The 19046-nt window shown below is 46.3% G+C and overlaps 1 protein-coding gene across 1 annotated transcript in view; it reads right to left on the bottom strand.

Moving 5' to 3' along the window:
• Positions 1-735: 735 nt before the first annotated feature.
• LOC143786209 (piwi-like protein 1) overlaps positions 736-19046 on the bottom strand; it is a 103163-nt gene continuing 84852 nt past the window's right edge. Inside the window, exons 13-17 of the mRNA XM_077275498.1 lie at positions 18749-18819; positions 18058-18214; positions 2571-2696; positions 1205-1352; positions 736-1126 (exon numbers count right to left, since the gene is read on the bottom strand). Of these exons, the coding sequence (XP_077131613.1) occupies positions 1010-1126; positions 1205-1352; positions 2571-2696; positions 18058-18214; positions 18749-18819 (619 nt within the window). The 3' untranslated portion in view covers positions 736-1009. The remainder of the gene's footprint in view (positions 1127-1204; positions 1353-2570; positions 2697-18057; positions 18215-18748; positions 18820-19046) is intronic.

The following is a 19046-nucleotide window of genomic DNA, read 5'->3' as shown; positions in this document are numbered from 1 at the left end:
CAGACCCATCTGCCTCCTACGGACACTAAGCAAGAACTGGTTAGCTGGGAGCCAGCAGGAGGGTGTATACTGCAGGGGAGGAGCTGAGAGCCAGCAGGAGGGTGTATACTGCAGGGGAGGAGCTGAGAGCCAGCAGGAGGGTGTATACTGCAGGGGAGGAGCTGAGAGCCAGCAGGAGGGTGTATACTGCAGGGGAGGAGCTGAGAGCCAGCAGGAGGGTGTATACTGCAGGGGAGGAGCCGAGAGCCAGCAGGAGGGTGTATACTGCAGGGGAGGAGCTGAGAGCCAGCAGGAGGGTGTATACTGCAGGGGAGGAGCGGAGAGCCAGCAGGAGGGTGTATACTGCAGGGGAGGAGCTGAGAGCCAGCAGGAGGGTGTATACTGCAGGGGAGGAGCTGAGAGCCAGCAGGAGGGTGTATACTGCAGGGGAGGAGCGAACTTTCTGTGTATCACTTAGTGTCAGCCTCCTACTGGCAGCAGCATACACCCACGGGCTGTGTCCCCCAATGAGGCGAAGGAGAAAGTCTGATTTTGAATGGATGCCTAGAAATGTTGGTTCAGCTCTAAAGAAGCCACTTTGCTCTTACAAAAAGGCAAGTATTGTGCACCCTGGCTCTTCCGATACCGAAGGATGGATGATTTCTCTTTGGCTGAAAGATGGAAGATTTTATTGGAACAACCTAGCTCCTCTGCAAAATTAGCAGAAAAATCTCAAGTCTAATAAACATCGGATGATTGAGAAGCCAGAACATAACTATTTTATTAAACCTTTTGTCAACATTAACCAATATAATTTCCAATTAATAAAATAAAAGTAAAGAAAATAAATATATATGACAGCTACAATTTGGTTGCTGCTACTTTTGGCTTTTCCAACTCTGCCAATTTTTTCAAAAACTTCAATTCAAACCAGACACTTGAACAATCCTCAGCCCTGCACAATTTCTACAGGTAGTAAAAACTTAAATTCAAACCAGACACTTGAACAATCCCCAGCCCTGCACAATTTCTACAGGTAGTACAGGAGACTGGACAGAGAATTGTGGGGCTCTCTGTGGATGCTTTGCCCGACCAGGAAGGCCAGCTTGTGGGCGTACTGACACGGTGCTGGAACTCTGATGACACCCTAAGAGGAAAAAAAAAAACAGTGAACAGGCAGGACTCCTGAAGTCCCTTCTCCAGTAATCTCCCAGTAACTACGTACAGGCCAGTTATAGTACTGGTGGCAGAGCTTGTAGGTCAGGCGCTGCATGTGGTCGGGCTTCAGGCCTCCGGTGTCGTACACCACGTTGTAATGTGTGGGGGAGACGGTCCCTTGTCTCACAGACTGGCTGATGATGAAGAAGTCATACCTTGGCGGAAGCAGACAACACGGGCGTTAATGGTTTATAGACGATGGTGTCAGCCATCACTAATCTATCGAGAGCAACCTGGCAACTCTAAGTCCCAAAACAAACACAATAAATACCTTCTGTAAGTAAAAGGCGTAGTGGATATAGAGAACATCGGGTGCTTCGTCAACACCATCCCGAACTCGGGCACACTGACGTTGCTGGGATGGCTTTCACTTTTCTTTTATAAAATCAGTGTTTATTAAATACCCAGTGTTATCCATATGCACGATTGCTTCTACTTACAGCAGGATATTTTCTGTCTTTGTTCTGTATTGATGGCCCGTGTGAACATGCTCCTAGCTTCCATACATACTGACTTGTACTCCATTTCTTTCAGTTTAACCTGACAACTATGGAAACTCAGGAAAGTCCGTGAACAATGGATTTGGCTAAGCTTTTTGTGGTTGCCCTAAAGTCCATGCCTCCTCTGAGCAAGTTCTGTTCCGGAGACTTTACAGAAGAAGTATGGATTAATTGCTGAGAGCATCGGTCAGATCGCTGCTGGTCACTTTATTAAAGGGGATGTCCAGTATATGTTATATTAAGATTGGGCCCAAAGGTGTCTTAAAGTTCAAAAAGATACAAGAGCCCCACCACTTCTTTGTAACGCTGCCTGTGTCCTCCCATCCCTGAGAGTCTCCGCACTTCTTCCAGCAAGGAACACAAAGTGACCGCTGCAGCCAGTTAGTGATGACTGATGCCCTTCAGCGATCACATTCTGTCTCAGCAGGAAGAGGATTGATCTGTATCACAGAGGAATGTCAGGGGTCCGGTAGGGGGCTTTTTTTCATTTAAGACCCCCCCATTGGCTAATTTTTTTTTACATGTAATAGACAACCCCTTTAAGATACTGAGCACACTATGTTTGAGCCTCCCGACCAAGGAGCCCATAGGAACAGAGATCTATGGAAATATTTAAAACGTCGGGGGGTTTACAGTAAAATACCTCCTAGTGTCCACTTTCCCTTGATCTGGATTAAAGGGGGTGTCTGAAATCAGAAACCAGCGCTACTCTTTTTATGTGGCAGTGTCTGGTATTGCAGCTCATCCTCATTTACTTGACTGCCAGACATCTCCCAGTGTGGGGTCTGAAGTAAGGTGGGGGTCTCCCAGGAGTCACACTTCAGACATTACTAGTCCTCCCTCCATACTTATTCTGGGCACATATGTACTAACCATTCAGGTCTGGTGACTTCACTATCAACGATTGTTCCCGGTGGTGGATTCTGGAGCCGGCCGCCCATATTGGCAAAGAATCTGGCATTTATTCTTTTCTTCACCACCACCACGGTTAGTCTTGGGCTAAAAAAACAAAACAAAAAAAAATTTCTTTGATTGATGAGAAGCATCTACAAAAACCAAAAACACAGCAGAAGTGAGCAGAGCGGCTCCCATTAACTTGCCAATGTGATAATGGACGTCCTCCTAAAACTGATCTAATGGGAACGATGGCAACTACAAACCGGCTTCTTAAAGAGGAATTCCATCATTGGATTTTGTTTTGTTGCTGTTCAACATGATTCTTCAGGTCAGTACAATTATGGTGATAGCAAACTTGTAAGGTTTTTTATGTATACTTTAGTGGTTAAAAACTGGGTATTTTTGTGTACTCACCGTAAAATCCTTTTCTCCGAGCCAATCATTGGGGGACACAGACCATGGGTGTATGCTTCTGCCACTAGGAGGCCGACACCAAGTTAATACAAAGAAAGTTAGCTTCTCCCCTGCAGTATACACCCTCGTGCTGGCTCCCAGAGAACCAGTTCAGTGCAAAAGCAGTAGGAGAACATTAATAATACATAAGAGTACAACAACATGTCAAAAAAAGGAACAAGCACAAGCCATTAGGCTAACAGGTTGGGTGCTGTGTCCCCCAATGAGTGGCTCGGGGAAAAGGATTTTATGGTGAGTACACAAAAACCTCTGTTTCTCCTTAGCCTAGTTGGGGGATACAGGACCATGGAACGTCCCAAAGCAGTCACTGGGTGGGAAACAACAACCGAAAACATCAGGCTTCACGTAACAACTGTCTAGATGTGTGCCACCACAGCCTGCAGAATTTTTCCCCGCATACTAGTAATAATCTTTATATAGCGCCAACATATTCTGCAGCGCTTTACAGCTTAACAGTTTCAAACACAACAGTCATAAGTAACAACATTAACAATACAATAATTAAGCAAATCAGCCAAAGTTTGAGTATGACCATTATAGTGCTTCGAGAAAGTATGTAAGCTGGATCAAGTTGCGGCTTTACAGACCTGCTCCACCAATGCCGAATGGCCCAAGAAGCACCCACTGACCGAGCGGAGTGTGCTCTGATGCCCGTTGGGATAGGCTTATCTCTGATGCTGTAGGACTCCTGAATGGTGGAACGTATCCATGTAGCCATCATGGCCTTCGAAACGGCTAGACCCTTCCTGTGACCCTCAGGAACACGAACAAGAAATCCGACCTTTGGAAGGACACCATCCTCGAGATATACCTTCTCAGAGCTCTGACTACATCCAGAGTATGGAAAGCCTTTTCCACCATGTGGACTGGAGTCGGACAAAATGAAAGAAGAACAGCGTCCTCATTAAGTTGAAAGGATGAGACAACCTTGGGCAAAAAGGATGGGGACGGCCTGAGGACAACCTTGTCCAGATGGAAAATAAGGAAAGGCGCCCGACAGGACAGAGCAGCCAGCTCCGAAACCCGCCTTACTGATGTGATTGAAACAAGAAAAACAACTTCCAGGATAGCAAGGTGAGCAAAATGTCCTGAAGCGGTTCAAAAGGAGCTTCCTGTAAGACTAAAAGGACAAAGTTAAGGTCCCAAAGGTCTAAAGGCATGCGATAGGGGGGGGGGAAGCACATGTGTAACCCCCTAAATGAACGTCTTCACCTGAGGTATTGTTGCAATCCTTCGTTGGAATAAGACCGATAAGGCGGATATCTTGCCCTTGAGCGAGCCGAGCGCCAGGCCTGAGTCCAGGCTGGTCTGTAGGAGCTCCAAAATGGTGGGAATAGAGAAGATGAGGGGGAAGACGTCCATGAGCCTTGCACCAAGCAAAACATGTCTTCCAGGTACGGTGATAAATGTGTACCGACGCAGGCTTACAAGCACTGATCATTGTGGACGTGACCCGTTGTGAAAAACCAGCCTGGGCTAGAATCCAGGATTCATCGGCCAAGTCGTTAAACACAGGGCCGCCATGTTCTGGTGGTAAATCAGTCCCTGGGAGAGCAGATCTGAACGAACCAGCAGTTGCCAGGGTACATCGGCGACTAGGCACACCAAATCTGCGAAACACAACCGGCATGGCCAATCCGAAGCGACCAGGATCACTGGAACCCCTTCCGCCTTGAACTTCCAGATGACTCTCGGAAGAAGCGGCAGCGGGGGAAAAACGTACAGAAAACGGAACTGGCACCACAAAAGAACCAGAGCACCCGCTCCTATGGCTCTTGGAACTCAAGACAGAGCTAAAAACCTGGAGACTTTGACGTTCAGTCTGGACGCCATCAGATCCACATCCGGGGTCCCCCAAAAAAGACAGATATGTTGGAAGTTCCCACTCCCCCGAGGCGAGACCCTGGCGGCTGAGGAAGTCTGCCGCCCAGTTTTCCAAGCCTGGTGTGTGCACTGCTGAGAATGCAAGTTACTACACACATGGCCTCCCTGCTGCGGGTATCCCCTTGATGCTTGATGTATGCCACAGCCGTGGTGTTGTCCGATCGAATTCGGATTGGGTGACCAGCTAGGAGATAATGAAACTGCAGTAGCGCTAGCCATATCGCTCGGATTTCCAAGACATTGATTGGCAGTTTCGATTACTGAGATGACCAGCGGACCTGAGCGATGTGGTGACAAAAAAACTGCTCCCCAGCCCAGAAGACTGGCATCAGTAGTCACCACTAGCCATTGGACCGGCAAAAAGGACTTTCCCTGGTTGAGGGAAGAACTCAATGTCCACCATCTGAGAGTTTGCCTGACCCGCGGGGATAGGCGGCACCGGAAGTCGAGGAAGAAAGGGTTCCTGTCCCAAGCGGCTAGAAGAGCATGCTGTAGGGGCCGGAGGTGCATCTGTGCGAAAGGAACCGCTTCCAATGCTGCCACCATTTTCTAGAGTACCCTCATCGCAAAGGGGATGGAATGAGGGGTGTTGTGAATTTGGATTCTGGGCTCCCCCGGTGGCTACTTGTGGAATTGGACTTGTCATCCTCTTTCCTGTTCACCTGTTTCCATTAGTTGTGGGTGTCGCTATTTAAGCTCACTTCTCTGTAGTTCCTTGCCGGTCAACAATGTTATCTGATGCCTCTCAGTGCTTGTTCCTGCTTCTAGACAACTACTAGATAAGTTGGACTTTTGTCCATGTTTTGTTTTTGCCTATTTGTTCCAGTTCACAGCTGCAGTTTTGTTACTGTGTCTGGATAGCTCTTGTGATCAGGGATTACTACTCTGGCGTTATGAGTTAATGCCAGAGTTTAAGGTAATCTCTGGATGGTGTTTTGTTAGGGTTTTCTGCTGACCATGAAAGTATTCTATCTGTCTTCTGCTATCTAGTAAGCGGACCTCAAATTTGCTAAAACTATTTTCCTGCTGCGTTTGTTGTTTCATCTGAAATCACCGTCATTATATGTGGGGGCTACTATCTCCTTTTGAATATTCCTCTAGAGGTGAGCCAGGTCTTATATTTCCCTCTGCTAGCTATTTAGGTCTTAGGCCAGAGCTGGGCATCTAGCGATAAATAGGAAATGCTACCTGGCTATTTCTAGTTGTGCGGTAGGTTTAGTTCATGGTCAGTATAGTTCCATCTTCCAAGAGCTCGTCCCTCTATAGGCTTGCCATGTTCTCTGGCCGCAGAGATCATGACAGTTTGACCGGCCAATAAAGTGTTAAAGACCAAGGTTGAGAAAGGAGAGTAATAAGAAGTCTGCTGAGAATTTTTTTTTTTTTTTTTTCCTCTAGTTGTGTGTTTGCTTGATTGGTTCACTTCCAGTCTGCCTTGCTGCAGTCTTTTTTCTCTCTCTCCTTCTAATCTCTGTATGGCTCTGCGTGCACCTGTTAATAATGGATCTTCAGAGTGTAACGGCAGGTTTGAATAATCTCATCACGAAAGTACAAAATTTACAAGATTTTGTGGTTCATGCTCCGGTATCTGAGCCGAGAATTCCTTTGCCGGAGTTCTTCTCAGGGAATAGATCTAGCTTTCAGAATTTCAGAAATAATTGTAAGCTATATTTGTCCCTGAAATCTCGTTCTGCTGGAGACCCTGCTCAGCAGGTTAGGATTGTGATTTCTTTGCTCAGGGGTGACCCTCAAGATTGGGCCTTCTCATTACCAGCAGGGGATCCTGCGTTGCGCGATGTGGATGCGTTTTTTCTGGCCTTGGGGTTGCTCTATGAGGAACCTCATTTGGAACTTCAGGCAGAAAAAACTTTGATGGCCCTATCTCAGGGGCAGGATGAAGCTGAAGTTTACTGCCAAAAATTCCGTAAATGGTCTGTGCTTACTCAGTGGAATGAGTGCGCCTTGGCGGCTAATTTCAGAGAAGGTCTCTCTGATGCCGTTAAGGATATTATGGTGGGGTTCCCTGTGCCTGCAGGTCTGAATGAGTCCATGACAATGGCTATTCAGATTGATAGGCGTCTGCGGGAGCGCAAACCAGTGCACCATCTGGCGGTGTCCATTGAAAAGACGCCAGAAAGTATGCAGTGTGATAGAATTCTCTCCAGGAGCGAGCGACAGAATTTTAGACGGAAGAATGGATTGTGTTTCTATTGTGGGGATCCTACTCATGTTATATCAGCATGCTCTAAGCGTGCAAAGAAGCTTGATAAGTCTGTTTCCATTAGCACTTTGCAGTCTAAATTTATTTTGTCTGTGACCCTGATTTGCTCTTTGTCATCCATTGCCACGGACGCCTATGTCGACTCTGGCGCCGCTTTGAGTCTCATGGATTGGTCCTTTGCCAATCGTTGTGGTTTTGATTTAGAGCCTTTGGAGACTCTTATTCCTCTGAAGGGGATTGACTCCACCCCATTGGCTAATAATAAACCACAATACTGGACACAAGTAACCATGCGGATTAATCCGGATCACCAGGAGATTATTCGTTTTCTGGTGCTGTATAATCTACATGACGATTTGGTGCTGGGATTGCCATGGTTGCAGCCTCACAATCCAGTCCTTGACTGGAGAGCTATGTCTGTGTTGAGCTGGGGATGTAAGGGTATTCATGGGGACATACCTCTGGTTCCCATTTCATCGTCCATTCCCTCTGAAGTCCCTGAGTTCCTCTCTGATTATCGTGACGTCTTTGACGAACCCAAGCTTGGGTCGTTACCTCCGCATCGTGAGTGCGATTGTGCCATAGATTTAATACCGGGTTGTAAATACCCAAAGGGTCGTTTGTTTAATCTGTCTGTGCCGGAACATGCTGCTATGCGGGAATATATAAAGGAGTCTTTGGAAAAAGGACATATTCGTCCATCTTCATCTCCCTTGGGAGCCGGATTTTTCTTTGTCTCAAAAAAAGACGGCTCTTTGAGACCATGTATTGATTATCGGCTTCTGAATAAAATCACTGTTAAATATCAATACCCATTGCCATTGCTTACTGACTTGTTTGCTCGTATAGAGGGGGCCAAGTGGTTCTCAAAGATTGATCTTCGTGGGGCGTATAATTTGGTGCGGATTAGGCAGGGGGATGAGTGGAAAACCGCATTTAATACGCCCGAGGGCCACTTTGAGTATTTGGTGATGCCTTTTGGTCTTTCTAATGCCCCTTCAGTTTTCCAGTCCTTTATGCATGATATTTTCCGCGATTTTTTGGATAAATTTATGATAGTATATCTGGATGATATTCTGATTTTTTCTGATGACTGGGACTCTCATGTCCAGCATGTCAGGAGGGTTTTTCAGGTTTTGCGGTCTAATTCTCTGTGTGTGAAGGGGTCTAAGTGCGTTTTTGGGGTCCAGAAAATTTCCTTTTTGGGATATATTTTTTCTCCCTCTTCCATTGAGATGGATCCTGTCAAGGTGCAAGCTATTTGTGACTGGACGCAGCCCTCTTCTCTTAGGGGTCTTCAGAGATTTTTGGGCTTTGCCAACTTTTACCGTCGATTTATTGCTGGTTTTTCGGATGTCGTTAAACCATTGACTGATTTGACCAGACAAGGTGCTGATGTTGCTAATTGGTCCCCTCATGCTGTGGAGGCCTTTCAGGAGCTTAAGCACCGTTTTGCTTCTGCTCCTGTGTTGCGTCAGCCTGATGTGAATCTTCCTTTTCAGGTTGAGGTTGACGCTTCTGAGATTGGAGCTGGGGCAGTGTTGTCGCAGAAAAGCTCCGACTGCTCCGTCATGAGGCCTTGTGCTTTTTTTTCTCGCAAATTTTCGCCCGCGGAGCGTAATTATGATGTTGGGAATCGGGAGCTTTTGGCCATGAAGTGGGCGTTTGAGGAGTGGCGCCATTGGCTCGAGGGGGCTAGGCATCAGGTGGTGGTATTGACTGACCATAAAAATTTGATTTATCTTGAGACCGCCAGGCGCCTGAATCCTAGACAGGCGCGCTGGTCATTATTTTTTTCTCGCTTTAATTTTGTGGTGTCATACCTACCGGGTTCTAAGAATGTTAAGGCAGATGCCCTTTCTAGGAGTTTTGAGCCGGACTCTCCTGGCAATTCTGAACCCACAGGTATCCTTAGGGATGGAGTGATTTTGTCGGCCGTTTCCCCTGATCTGCGGCTGTCCTTGCAAGAGTTTCAGGCGGATAGACCAGATCGTTGTCCGCCTGATAGACTGTTTGTTCCTGATGATTGGACCAGTAGAGTCATCTCTGAGGTACATTCTTCTGCATTGGCAGGTCATCCTGGAATTTTTGGTACCAGGGATTTGGTGGCAAGATCCTTCTGGTGGCCTTCCCTGTCACGAGATGTGCGAGTCTTTGTGCAGTCTTGTGATATTTGTGCTCGGGCCAAGTCTTGTAGTTCTCGGGCTAGTGGACTGCTGTTGCCCTTGCCTATTCCTAAGAGGCCTTGGACACACATCTCGATGGATTTTATTTCAGATCTGCCTGTTTCCCAGAAGATGTCTGTCATCTGGGTGGTGTGTGACCGTTTCTCTAAAATGGTCCATTTGGTTCCCCTGCCCAAATTGCCTTCTTCTTCTGAGTTGGTTCCTCTGTTTTTTCAGAATGTTGTCCGTTTGCACGGTATTCCTGAGAATATCGTTTCTGACAGAGGTACCCAATTTGTGTCTAGATTTTGGCGGGCATTCTGTGCTAGGATGGGCATAGATTTGTCTTTTTCATCTGCTTTCCACCCTCAGACTAATGGCCAGACCGAGCGGACTAATCAGACTCTGGAGACATATTTGAGGTGCTTTGTCTCTGCTGATCAGGATGATTGGGTTGCTTTTTTGCCATTGGCGGAGTTCGCCCTCAATAATCGGGCCAGTTCTGCCACCTTGGTGTCCCCGTTTTTCTGTAATTCGGGGTTTCACCCTCGATTTTCCTCCGGTCAGGTGGAATCCTCGGATTGTCCTGGAGTGGATGCAGTGGTGGAGAGATTGCATCATATTTGGGGGCAGGTTATGGACAATTTGAAGTTGTCCCAAGATAAGACTCAGCTTTTTGCCAACCGTCACCGTCGTGTTGGTTCTCGGCTTTGTGTTGGAGATTTGGTGTGGTTGTCTTCTCGTTTTGTCCCTATGAGGGTCTCTTCTCCTAAGTTTAAGCCTCGGTTCATCGGCCCTTATAAAATATTGGAGATTCTTAACCCTGTTTCTTTCCGTTTGGACCTCCCTGCATCCTTTTCCATTCATAACGTTTTTCATCGGTCGTTATTGCGCAGGTATGAGGTACCTGTTGTGCCTTCTGTTGAGCCTCCTGCTCCGGTGTTGGTTGAGGGTGAGTTAGAGTACGTTGTGGAGAAAATTTTGGACTCTCGTGTTTCCAGACGGAGACTCCAGTATCTGGTCAACTGGAAGGGTTACGGCCAGGAGGATAATTCTTGGGTCAATGCATCTGATGTTCATGCTTCCGATCTTGTTCGTGCCTTTCATAGGGCTCATCCTGATCGCCCTGGTGGTTCTGGTGAGGGTTCGGTGCCCCCTCCTTGAGGGGGGGGTACTGTTGTGAATTTGGATTCTGGGCTCCCCCGGTGGCTACTTGTGGAATTGGACTTGTCATCCTCTTTCCTGTTCACCTGTTTCCATTAGTTGTGGGTGTCGCTATTTAAGCTCACTTCTCTGTAGTTCCTTGCCGGTCAACAATGTTATCTGATGCCTCTCAGTGCTTGTTCCTGCTTCTAGACAACTACTAGATAAGTTGGACTTTTGTCCATGTTTTGTTTTTGCCTATTTGTTCCAGTTCACAGCTGCAGTTTTGTTACTGTGTCTGGATAGCTCTTGTGATCAGGGATTACTACTCTGGCGTTATGAGTTAATGCCAGAGTTTAAGGTAATCTCTGGATGGTGTTTTGTTAGGGTTTTCTGCTGACCATGAAAGTATTCTATCTGTCTTCTGCTATCTAGTAAGCGGACCTCAAATTTGCTAAAACTATTTTCCTGCTGCGTTTGTTGTTTCATCTGAAATCACCGTCATTATATGTGGGGGCTACTATCTCCTTTTGAATATTCCTCTAGAGGTGAGCCAGGTCTTATATTTCCCTCTGCTAGCTATTTAGGTCTTAGGCCAGAGCTGGGCATCTAGCGATAAATAGGAAATGCTACCTGGCTATTTCTAGTTGTGCGGTAGGTTTAGTTCATGGTCAGTATAGTTCCATCTTCCAAGAGCTCGTCCCTCTATAGGCTTGCCATGTTCTCTGGCCGCAGAGATCATGACAGAGGGGATAACTGAAAAAGTGTGGGGGCTCCTTGCTGAAGGGCTAGGACCTTGTCTTGAGGGAGAATCACCAACCCTCGCGAGGTGTCCAGGATCATGCCTAAAAAGGGGATATCTGCTGAGCTGGAACGGGGGAAGACTTGGCTAAGTTTATCAGCCAACCTAGACGAGAAAGAGTATCTCAAGTGATACGAACGGACTCCGTGCAGTCGTGGAAAGACGGACCCTTGACCAAGAGTTCGTCCAGACAGGGCAGGACGACCAGGCCCCGAGAGTGCAGAATGGACATGACAGCCGCCCTGTGAAAACCCTGGGAGTAGTAGCGAGGCCGAAGGGCAAGGCTGTGAATTGAAAATGCAGTTCGCGAATGGTGAAACGCAGGAACTTTTGGGGGTGGGGGAATCGGGATGTCCAGATAAGCATATCGAATAATTGATGGATGCTAGAAACTCCCCTTTTTCACTTGAGGTTATGACCGAACGAAGAGACTCCATGTGGAAATGATGGACCTTGACAAACTTGTTTAGAAGTTTGAGGTCTACTATGGGTCTCACTTTTCCGTCCTTTCTTGGGACAACTACCGTATATACTCGAGTATAAGCCGAGATTTTCAGCCCAAATTTTTGGGCTGAAAGTGCCCCTCTCGGCTTATACTCGAGTCACGGTCAGCGGGTGAGGGGGAGAGAGGATTGTCGCATACTCACCTAGTCCCGGTGCTCCTGACGCTGTCCCTGCGTGTCACACTGTCGTCGGGTGCCGCAGCTCTTCCCCTGTTCAGCAGTCACGTGGGACCGCTCATTAAAGTTATGAATATGGACTCCACTCCCATAGGGTTGGAGCCGCATATTCATTTCTCTAATCAGCGGTGCCAGTGACCGCTGACAGAGGAAGAGGCTGCGGCACCCGAAGACAGTGTGACAGGCAGGGACAGCGTCAGGAGCGCCGGGACTAGGTGAGTATTTTATATTCACCTGTCCACGTTCCAACCGCCGGGCGCCGCTCTGTCTTCCCGTCCTCTGGCTCTGACTGTTCAGGTCAGAGGGCGCGATGACGCATATAGTGTGTGCGCCGCCCTCTGCCTGAACAGTCAGTGCAGAGAGACGCCGGGACGGGACGCTGAGGAGCTGCAAGCAAGAGAGGTGAGTATGTGTTTTTTTTTTTTTTTATTGCAGCAGCAGCGTTATATATGGCACAGATTTATATGGCACATCTATGGGGCAACAATGAACAGTGCAGAGCATATATGGCACAGCTTTATAATGAGCATCTATGGGGCAATAATGAACAGTGCAGAGCATATAAGGCACAGCTTTATTAGGTGCATCTGTGGGGCCATAATGAACAGTGCAGAGCATTATATATGGCACAGCTTTATAAGGAGCATCTATGGGGCAATAATGAACAGTGCAGAGCATATAGGGCACAGCCTAATAAGGAGCATCTATGGGGCAATAATGAACAGTGCAGAGCATATATGGCACAGCTTTATAAGGAGCATCTATGGGGCAATAATGAACAGTGCAGAGCATATAAGGCACAGCTTTATAAGGAGCATCTATGGGGCAATAATGAACAGTGCAGAGCATATAAGGCACAGCTTTATAAGGAGCATCTATGGGGCCATAATGAACGCTATAGAGCATATATGGCACAGCTTTATAAGGAACATCTATGGGGCCATAATGAACAGTGCAGAGCATTGTATATGGCACAGCTTTATATGGAGCATCTATGGGGCCATAATGAATGGTGCAGAGCATTGCATATGGCACAGCTTTATATGGAGCATCTATGGGGCCATAATGAACAGTGCAGAGCATTCTATATGGCACAGCTATATATGGAGCATCTATGGGGCAATAATCAACGGTATGGAGCATTATATATGGCACAGCTTTATATGGAACCTCCTTTGGGGCAATAATGAACGGTATGGAGCATCTATTTTTATTTTTGAAATTCACCGGTAGCTGCTGTATTTTCCACCCTAGGCTTATACTCGAGTCAATAAGTTTTCCCATTTTTTTGTGGCAAAATTAGGGGGGTCGGCTCATACTCGGGTCGGCTTATACTTGAGTATATACGGTAATAGGTTGGAGTAGAATCCCTCAAACCTTTTGTTTTCCGGCACCGGAACAATGACGCCATTGCGGCGCAAAGAGTCTATGGCTCGGGAAAGAGTCTTTGCCCTTGTTGCTGGAAGTTGGGAAGGAAAGAAACGAGTCGGGGGATTCGAAGAAAAATCTATTTTGTATCCGGAACACACCAGGTCTGTGACCCATTCGTCGTGAACGACAGAGCCAAACCTGGTGAAACAGAAGTAGGTGACCGCTTACCTTGCTGGTGTCGACTGGATAAACCCATGAGTCATTGGGAGGAAAATCTGTGGGACCTAGTTCCCTTAAATCCAGACTGTTTGGTCTGGCCCTTCCATTGCTGATTGGATGCCTGGGGTCCTCTGTGTGAGGAGAGCGTCCTGATCCTGAAGAGGTAGTGGGATTGGACCAATCTGGATTGGCAAGAAAGGATCGGAAAAGGATTTGTTGTTGACGCCGAAAAGGACGCCTAAGCCTCTGCTGGGGAAGAAATTTGCTCTTTCCTCCGGTACCATCAGAGATAAGCTGATCCAGTTTCTTTCCAAACAAACACCCACACTAGTAAGGAAGAGATGTCAGACTTTTTTGATGCAGAATCTGCCTTCCATTCTCTGAGCCATAAAGATATTCTGATCATGATGGCATTTGCCGCCGATAGAGTCGCACAGTTGGCCACATCCAAAGAAGCGTGTACCATGTAATTTCCTGCCTGAGAAATATGGCTAGCCAGCTGCGCTGCTCCTGGAGGAAGATTACTGCTCTGAATAGAATTAGCCAAGGTCTCCGACAAAGAAACCATTGCTTTACCTACCCACACGGCAGCGAAGGAAGGATATAGAGCCGCACCTGAGACATCGAAGACAGATCGAGCCAAATTTTCTACCTGGTAGTCTGTGGGATTTTTAATAGATGATCCGTCCGGCAGGGATAGAAGGGTTTTGGATGCCAGGTGAGAGACTGGCAGGTCTACTGCAGGGGACTCGGCCCAATCCTTTCTGAGATCTGCTGAGAAAGGGTACTTCGCCTCAAGCGGTTTTTGTCTTGTAAAGCACTTATCCGGTCCCTCCCTGTGTAGATTAACTATATCCCGAAACTCCGGGTGAATGGTTAATGGTCTATGAGGACGCTTAGCTTATTTGAAGCACACAGCGTGATCCGGCACAGAGCTGGAGTCTTCATCAACCTCCAGATTTTGGTTGACGGCCTCAGAGAATCAACAGTCCTCTGAAAGTCTGGCGAAACGGGATCTAAGGAGACGTCCAATTCATACTCAGAATAGAGTTCACTACCAACATCTGTTGAGGGAGAACGAGAAATGGAGCTCAGAGACGCCATGGCACGTGAGTGTACGCGAGACGTACTGCGGATCAATTTCCTAGACGCTTGTACATTTCTAGATTGTGTGCTGCCCCTGCTAGCCCGAGAAAAAAAAAAAATCCTCCTCCAAGATGGTGCCATCTGTGCATGTGCAGTGGCAGCTATCGGATCTCCTCTACAGACACAAATAGATGCTACTGCGCAGGTGCCATTTCAAAATGGATTTTTTTTTGAGGGATCAGTGATCTGTCAGCAGTCTGCATTATGAATACCTAATCAGAGCACCACATGAAGCCCCCACAGACCACCCCTGGGCACGAGCAGATCATTCACTCAAAACTGAAAATGAAGATTCCACAACAACCACAAGACGGATTCCATCACCAGCGGCACTTTAAGCCCCTTCCTGGGTCCCTGTAAGGACACAAGGAACGGTCTTTCCTCCAGGCCTCTGTAACAGACAGTTATCTTCTAAAAAATACCAGAACGAGGGTGCCACCCTAGATCGAGAAAATAATTTTTCATATAGAACTAACAAATACGGCTACATAGCATGGAATATGATAGTAATAGTGGTGATGATAATAATAATAATACTAGTAGTACCGCTATGTAGTGTGATAGTATCTGTTAAGGGAGCAAGACTGCCCTTCACTATTAATTGGGAAAATTAGCCAAAGAAAAAAACAAAGAAAAAAACCAGAGTAGTTAATATAAAATCATGAAAATTTTATTAAGTAATAATACATCACATTTATAACATGAATAGAGCAAATGCAATAGAAAATAATATTTAAAATGTATAAAGGGCGCACCTAACCATTAGAAATTCTATATTTAGTAGTTGCCACATATAAAGTGCAAAAGACGTGGTAAAAAATAGTAAAAAAAATATAAATGCATAAAAAATAATTTAATAACCACTAATGGGCACCGCTGACAGTGATCTCATGCAGAAAATGCTAGTGTGCAAACATGCAAATTGCCTCTGCTGAAAAAAACACGACTTAACTCTATAGCGCCACCTATTGGACGTAGCGATCCTACAAGTCACAATCAACCCTTTAACGAGTCGTGCAATATGACTTAGGATAAAAGCCAAATCAGTATCTCAATTCGCAGACACGGTGTTTCGGGCTGTTGGCCCTCGTCCTCTTTTTTTCAGCAGAGGCAATTTGCATATATAAATTCCCAGAGGAGCATTGCACGGCGAATAAGCCTCCTTACCTTGACAAGCCAGCTGGTATGTCACTCTCCATAAGGAGAAACGTTACCCCTTAGACCCCAGTGTGCAAACAGTGTGCAAGCCAAAGTGCATATGCAAGAGAGTTGAAATAGTAATTAGGCTGAACTGTACAAAAATACCACTAGGTGTCGCTGTTGATAACAGAAAGTGTTGGCACACGGGAAAAGAGATCGATAAGAAAACATAATGCGGTCATGATAGACATGTACTTACTAGGGTTGAGCGACTTTTATTTTTATAGGATCGGGTCGGGTTTCACGAAACCCGACGAGTGAAATCAGCCGATCATATAAAAAAGTCGGGGTCGGCCCGAAACACGAAACCCAATGCAGTGCAATGGGATACTATGGTTCCCAGGGTCTGAAGGAGAGGAAACTCTCCTTCAGGCCCTGGGATCCATATTAATGTGTAAAATAAAGAATTAAAATAAAAAATATTGATATACTCACCTCTCCGACGCAGCCTGCACCTTACCGAGGGAACCAGCAGCCTTCTTTGCTTAAAATGCGCGCGTGAATGGCCTTAGATGACGTCACGGCTTCTGATTGGTCACGGCCGCCCATGTGACCGCCACGCGACCAATCACAAGCCGTGACGTAATTCTCAGGTCCTAAATTCCTAATTCTAGGAATTTAGGACCTGAGAATTACGTCACGGCTTGTGATTGGTAGGAATTTAGGACCTGAGAATTACGTCACGGCTTGTGATTGGTCGCGTGGCGGTCACATGGGCGGCCGCGACCAATCAGAAGCCGTGACGTCATCTAAGGCCATTCATGCGCTCATTTTAAGCAAAGAAGGCTGCCGGTTACCAGCGGTAAGGTCCAGGCTGCGTCGGAGAGGTGAGTATATCAATATTTTTTATTTTAATTCTTTATTTTACACATAAATGTGGATTCCGATACTGATTTCCGATATCGCAAACATATCGGAACTCGGTATCGGAATTCTGATACCAGATTCAGAAGATCGCCGACCTCATGGCCGACCCCACACAGGGGTCGGGTCGGGTTTCATGAAACCCGACTTTGCCAAAAGTCGGCGACTTCTGAAAATGGCCGACCCGTTTCGCTCAACCCTAGTACTTACTATGCTCTTAAGAGCCCGGTTTCCTGGATGGCGCCCTCCCCAACGCGCGTTTCGGCACGCTGCCTTCGTCAGGCGCCATCCAGGAAACCGGGATCTTAAGAGCATAGTAAGTACATGTCTATCATGACCGCATTATGTTTTCTTATTACTATCAATCTCTTTTCCCGTGTGCCAACACTTGCTGTTATCAACAGCGACACCTAGTGGTATTTTTGTACAGTTCAGCCTAATTACTATTTCAACTCTCTTGCATATGTACTTTGGCTTGCACACTGTTTGCACACTAGCATTTTCCGCATGAGATCACTGTGTCAGCGGTGCCCATTAGTGGTTATCACATTTTTTATGCATTTATATTTTTTTTTACAATTTTTTACCACGTCTTTTGCACGTTATATGTGGCAACTACTAAATATAGAATTTCTAATGGTTAGGTGCGCCCTTTATACATTTTAAATATTATTTTCTATTGCATTTGCTCTATACAGGTTATAAATCTGATGTATTATTACTTAATAAAATTTTCATGATTTTATATTAACTACTGTGGACTTTTTGATTGGGTTTTTTTTCCTCTGTTTTTTCTTTAGATATCTTCTAACTATACATCTTTTAACATCTGGAGTTTGAAGTTTCTCTTCCTTCTGATTATTTAGACTATAGAAGGATGATGGAACAACGCTCTCCTTCCTTTTTAAAAAAAAAACAAACAAAAAAAAACAGTAGGGAAATTTGGTGCCGCTGTAATCGTCCGGAGAATCTTATTGTCAGGCCATTTGACTGCACACGGTACTTTGTAAAACAAACAAACAAACAAAAAATGAAACCTACAAAACTATGGCAGAATTTTTTTTTTCCCACCATTTCCCCCCCCACTAGGAATTATTTTCCGATTCATCAGTACATTTTATGGTAAAATGAATGGCGTCATTCAACACTACAACTCATCCCGCAATGAACAAGTCCTCGTACGGATATATTGATGGAGAAATTAAAAAAAGGGTTTTGTTTGTTTTTTTAATACTAAAAGTACAAAAATTAAAATTGTGTCAGGAACCATAAGGGTTTGGGGCCACCTCTGCCGCACCTGTAATTCTGTTTAGCAGACTTGATGCAATCAATGAACTGTGGGATCTCGTAGTTCACTAAGGTCTTGAGCTGCCCGTCGCCTACTCCGTCTCTGTAGATGATGATGCGCTGCGGCAGGTTTCCTTCGTTAGTCTTGGTCCATGCGTGCAGCGCCGCTAGAGAAAGAGAAAGGACATAAAGAAAAGACAGAAAAAAGTCATCATGACATCGTGACACCAGTAAATAAGGCCGCCCACAGGCGCACTGAAATTCTGCTATAGGCCACAGACATCGGATCGGTGGGGATCAGACACCCCTGCATCAGATGTGTGCAGCGCCGTACACCGTGTAGTGGCCGCTCTCAGTACTGCAGCTCCGATCACATTTCATACAGCTGCAGTACCAAGAATGGCCACTACATGGTGTACGGATACAGCTGCGAACAGAACCTGCACCAGTCTATGACACACAAATCTCAGCACAGTTACCTGGTGTCGGCTATAAACAAAGGGGAGATTTGTCCCCCACTATTTTATCAGCCATGGCACTTCTCGGAGAAGCTGGGGGAGCAGGCAGATTTACTAAAACATGGCAGAAATTGTAGCACAAATCTACGCCGAGGTCTCCTACACCAGACTCCCCTTCTATACAGTGAAAATCCATCCAGATGTTTGTTCTGCACATTTGGAACTTTTTATTATATTTTTTACCTTGCATACAAACTTTTAGGCCATCGACAATCTCTTGTCTCTGATCCTGGACGACGCATCGGGAAAACCAGCTAAAATAGAAAGGTCAGAGGTTACTTAGGGCTCATTCAGAATAAGGCCGCAATCTCATAGGCTGCTATGGGCCTACAAGACATCAGGGGCACAATGGCATCAGTGCCGGCCCACTCTGGGGTGCGGGGCTGAGGGGCGCGGAGGCTGTAGACCGTGGGGGCAATCAGTTTATTCTGGGGGCTGCGTACAATGGTGGCTGTATCCGGAGGGGCATTTAGTTTATTCT

Source organism: Ranitomeya variabilis, chromosome 7, assembly GCF_051348905.1.
Source record: "Ranitomeya variabilis isolate aRanVar5 chromosome 7, aRanVar5.hap1, whole genome shotgun sequence".
NCBI lineage: Eukaryota > Metazoa > Chordata > Amphibia > Anura > Dendrobatidae > Ranitomeya > Ranitomeya variabilis.
Note: the sequence above shows the minus strand (reverse complement) of the source record. Positions and strands in the feature narration are given on the sequence as shown.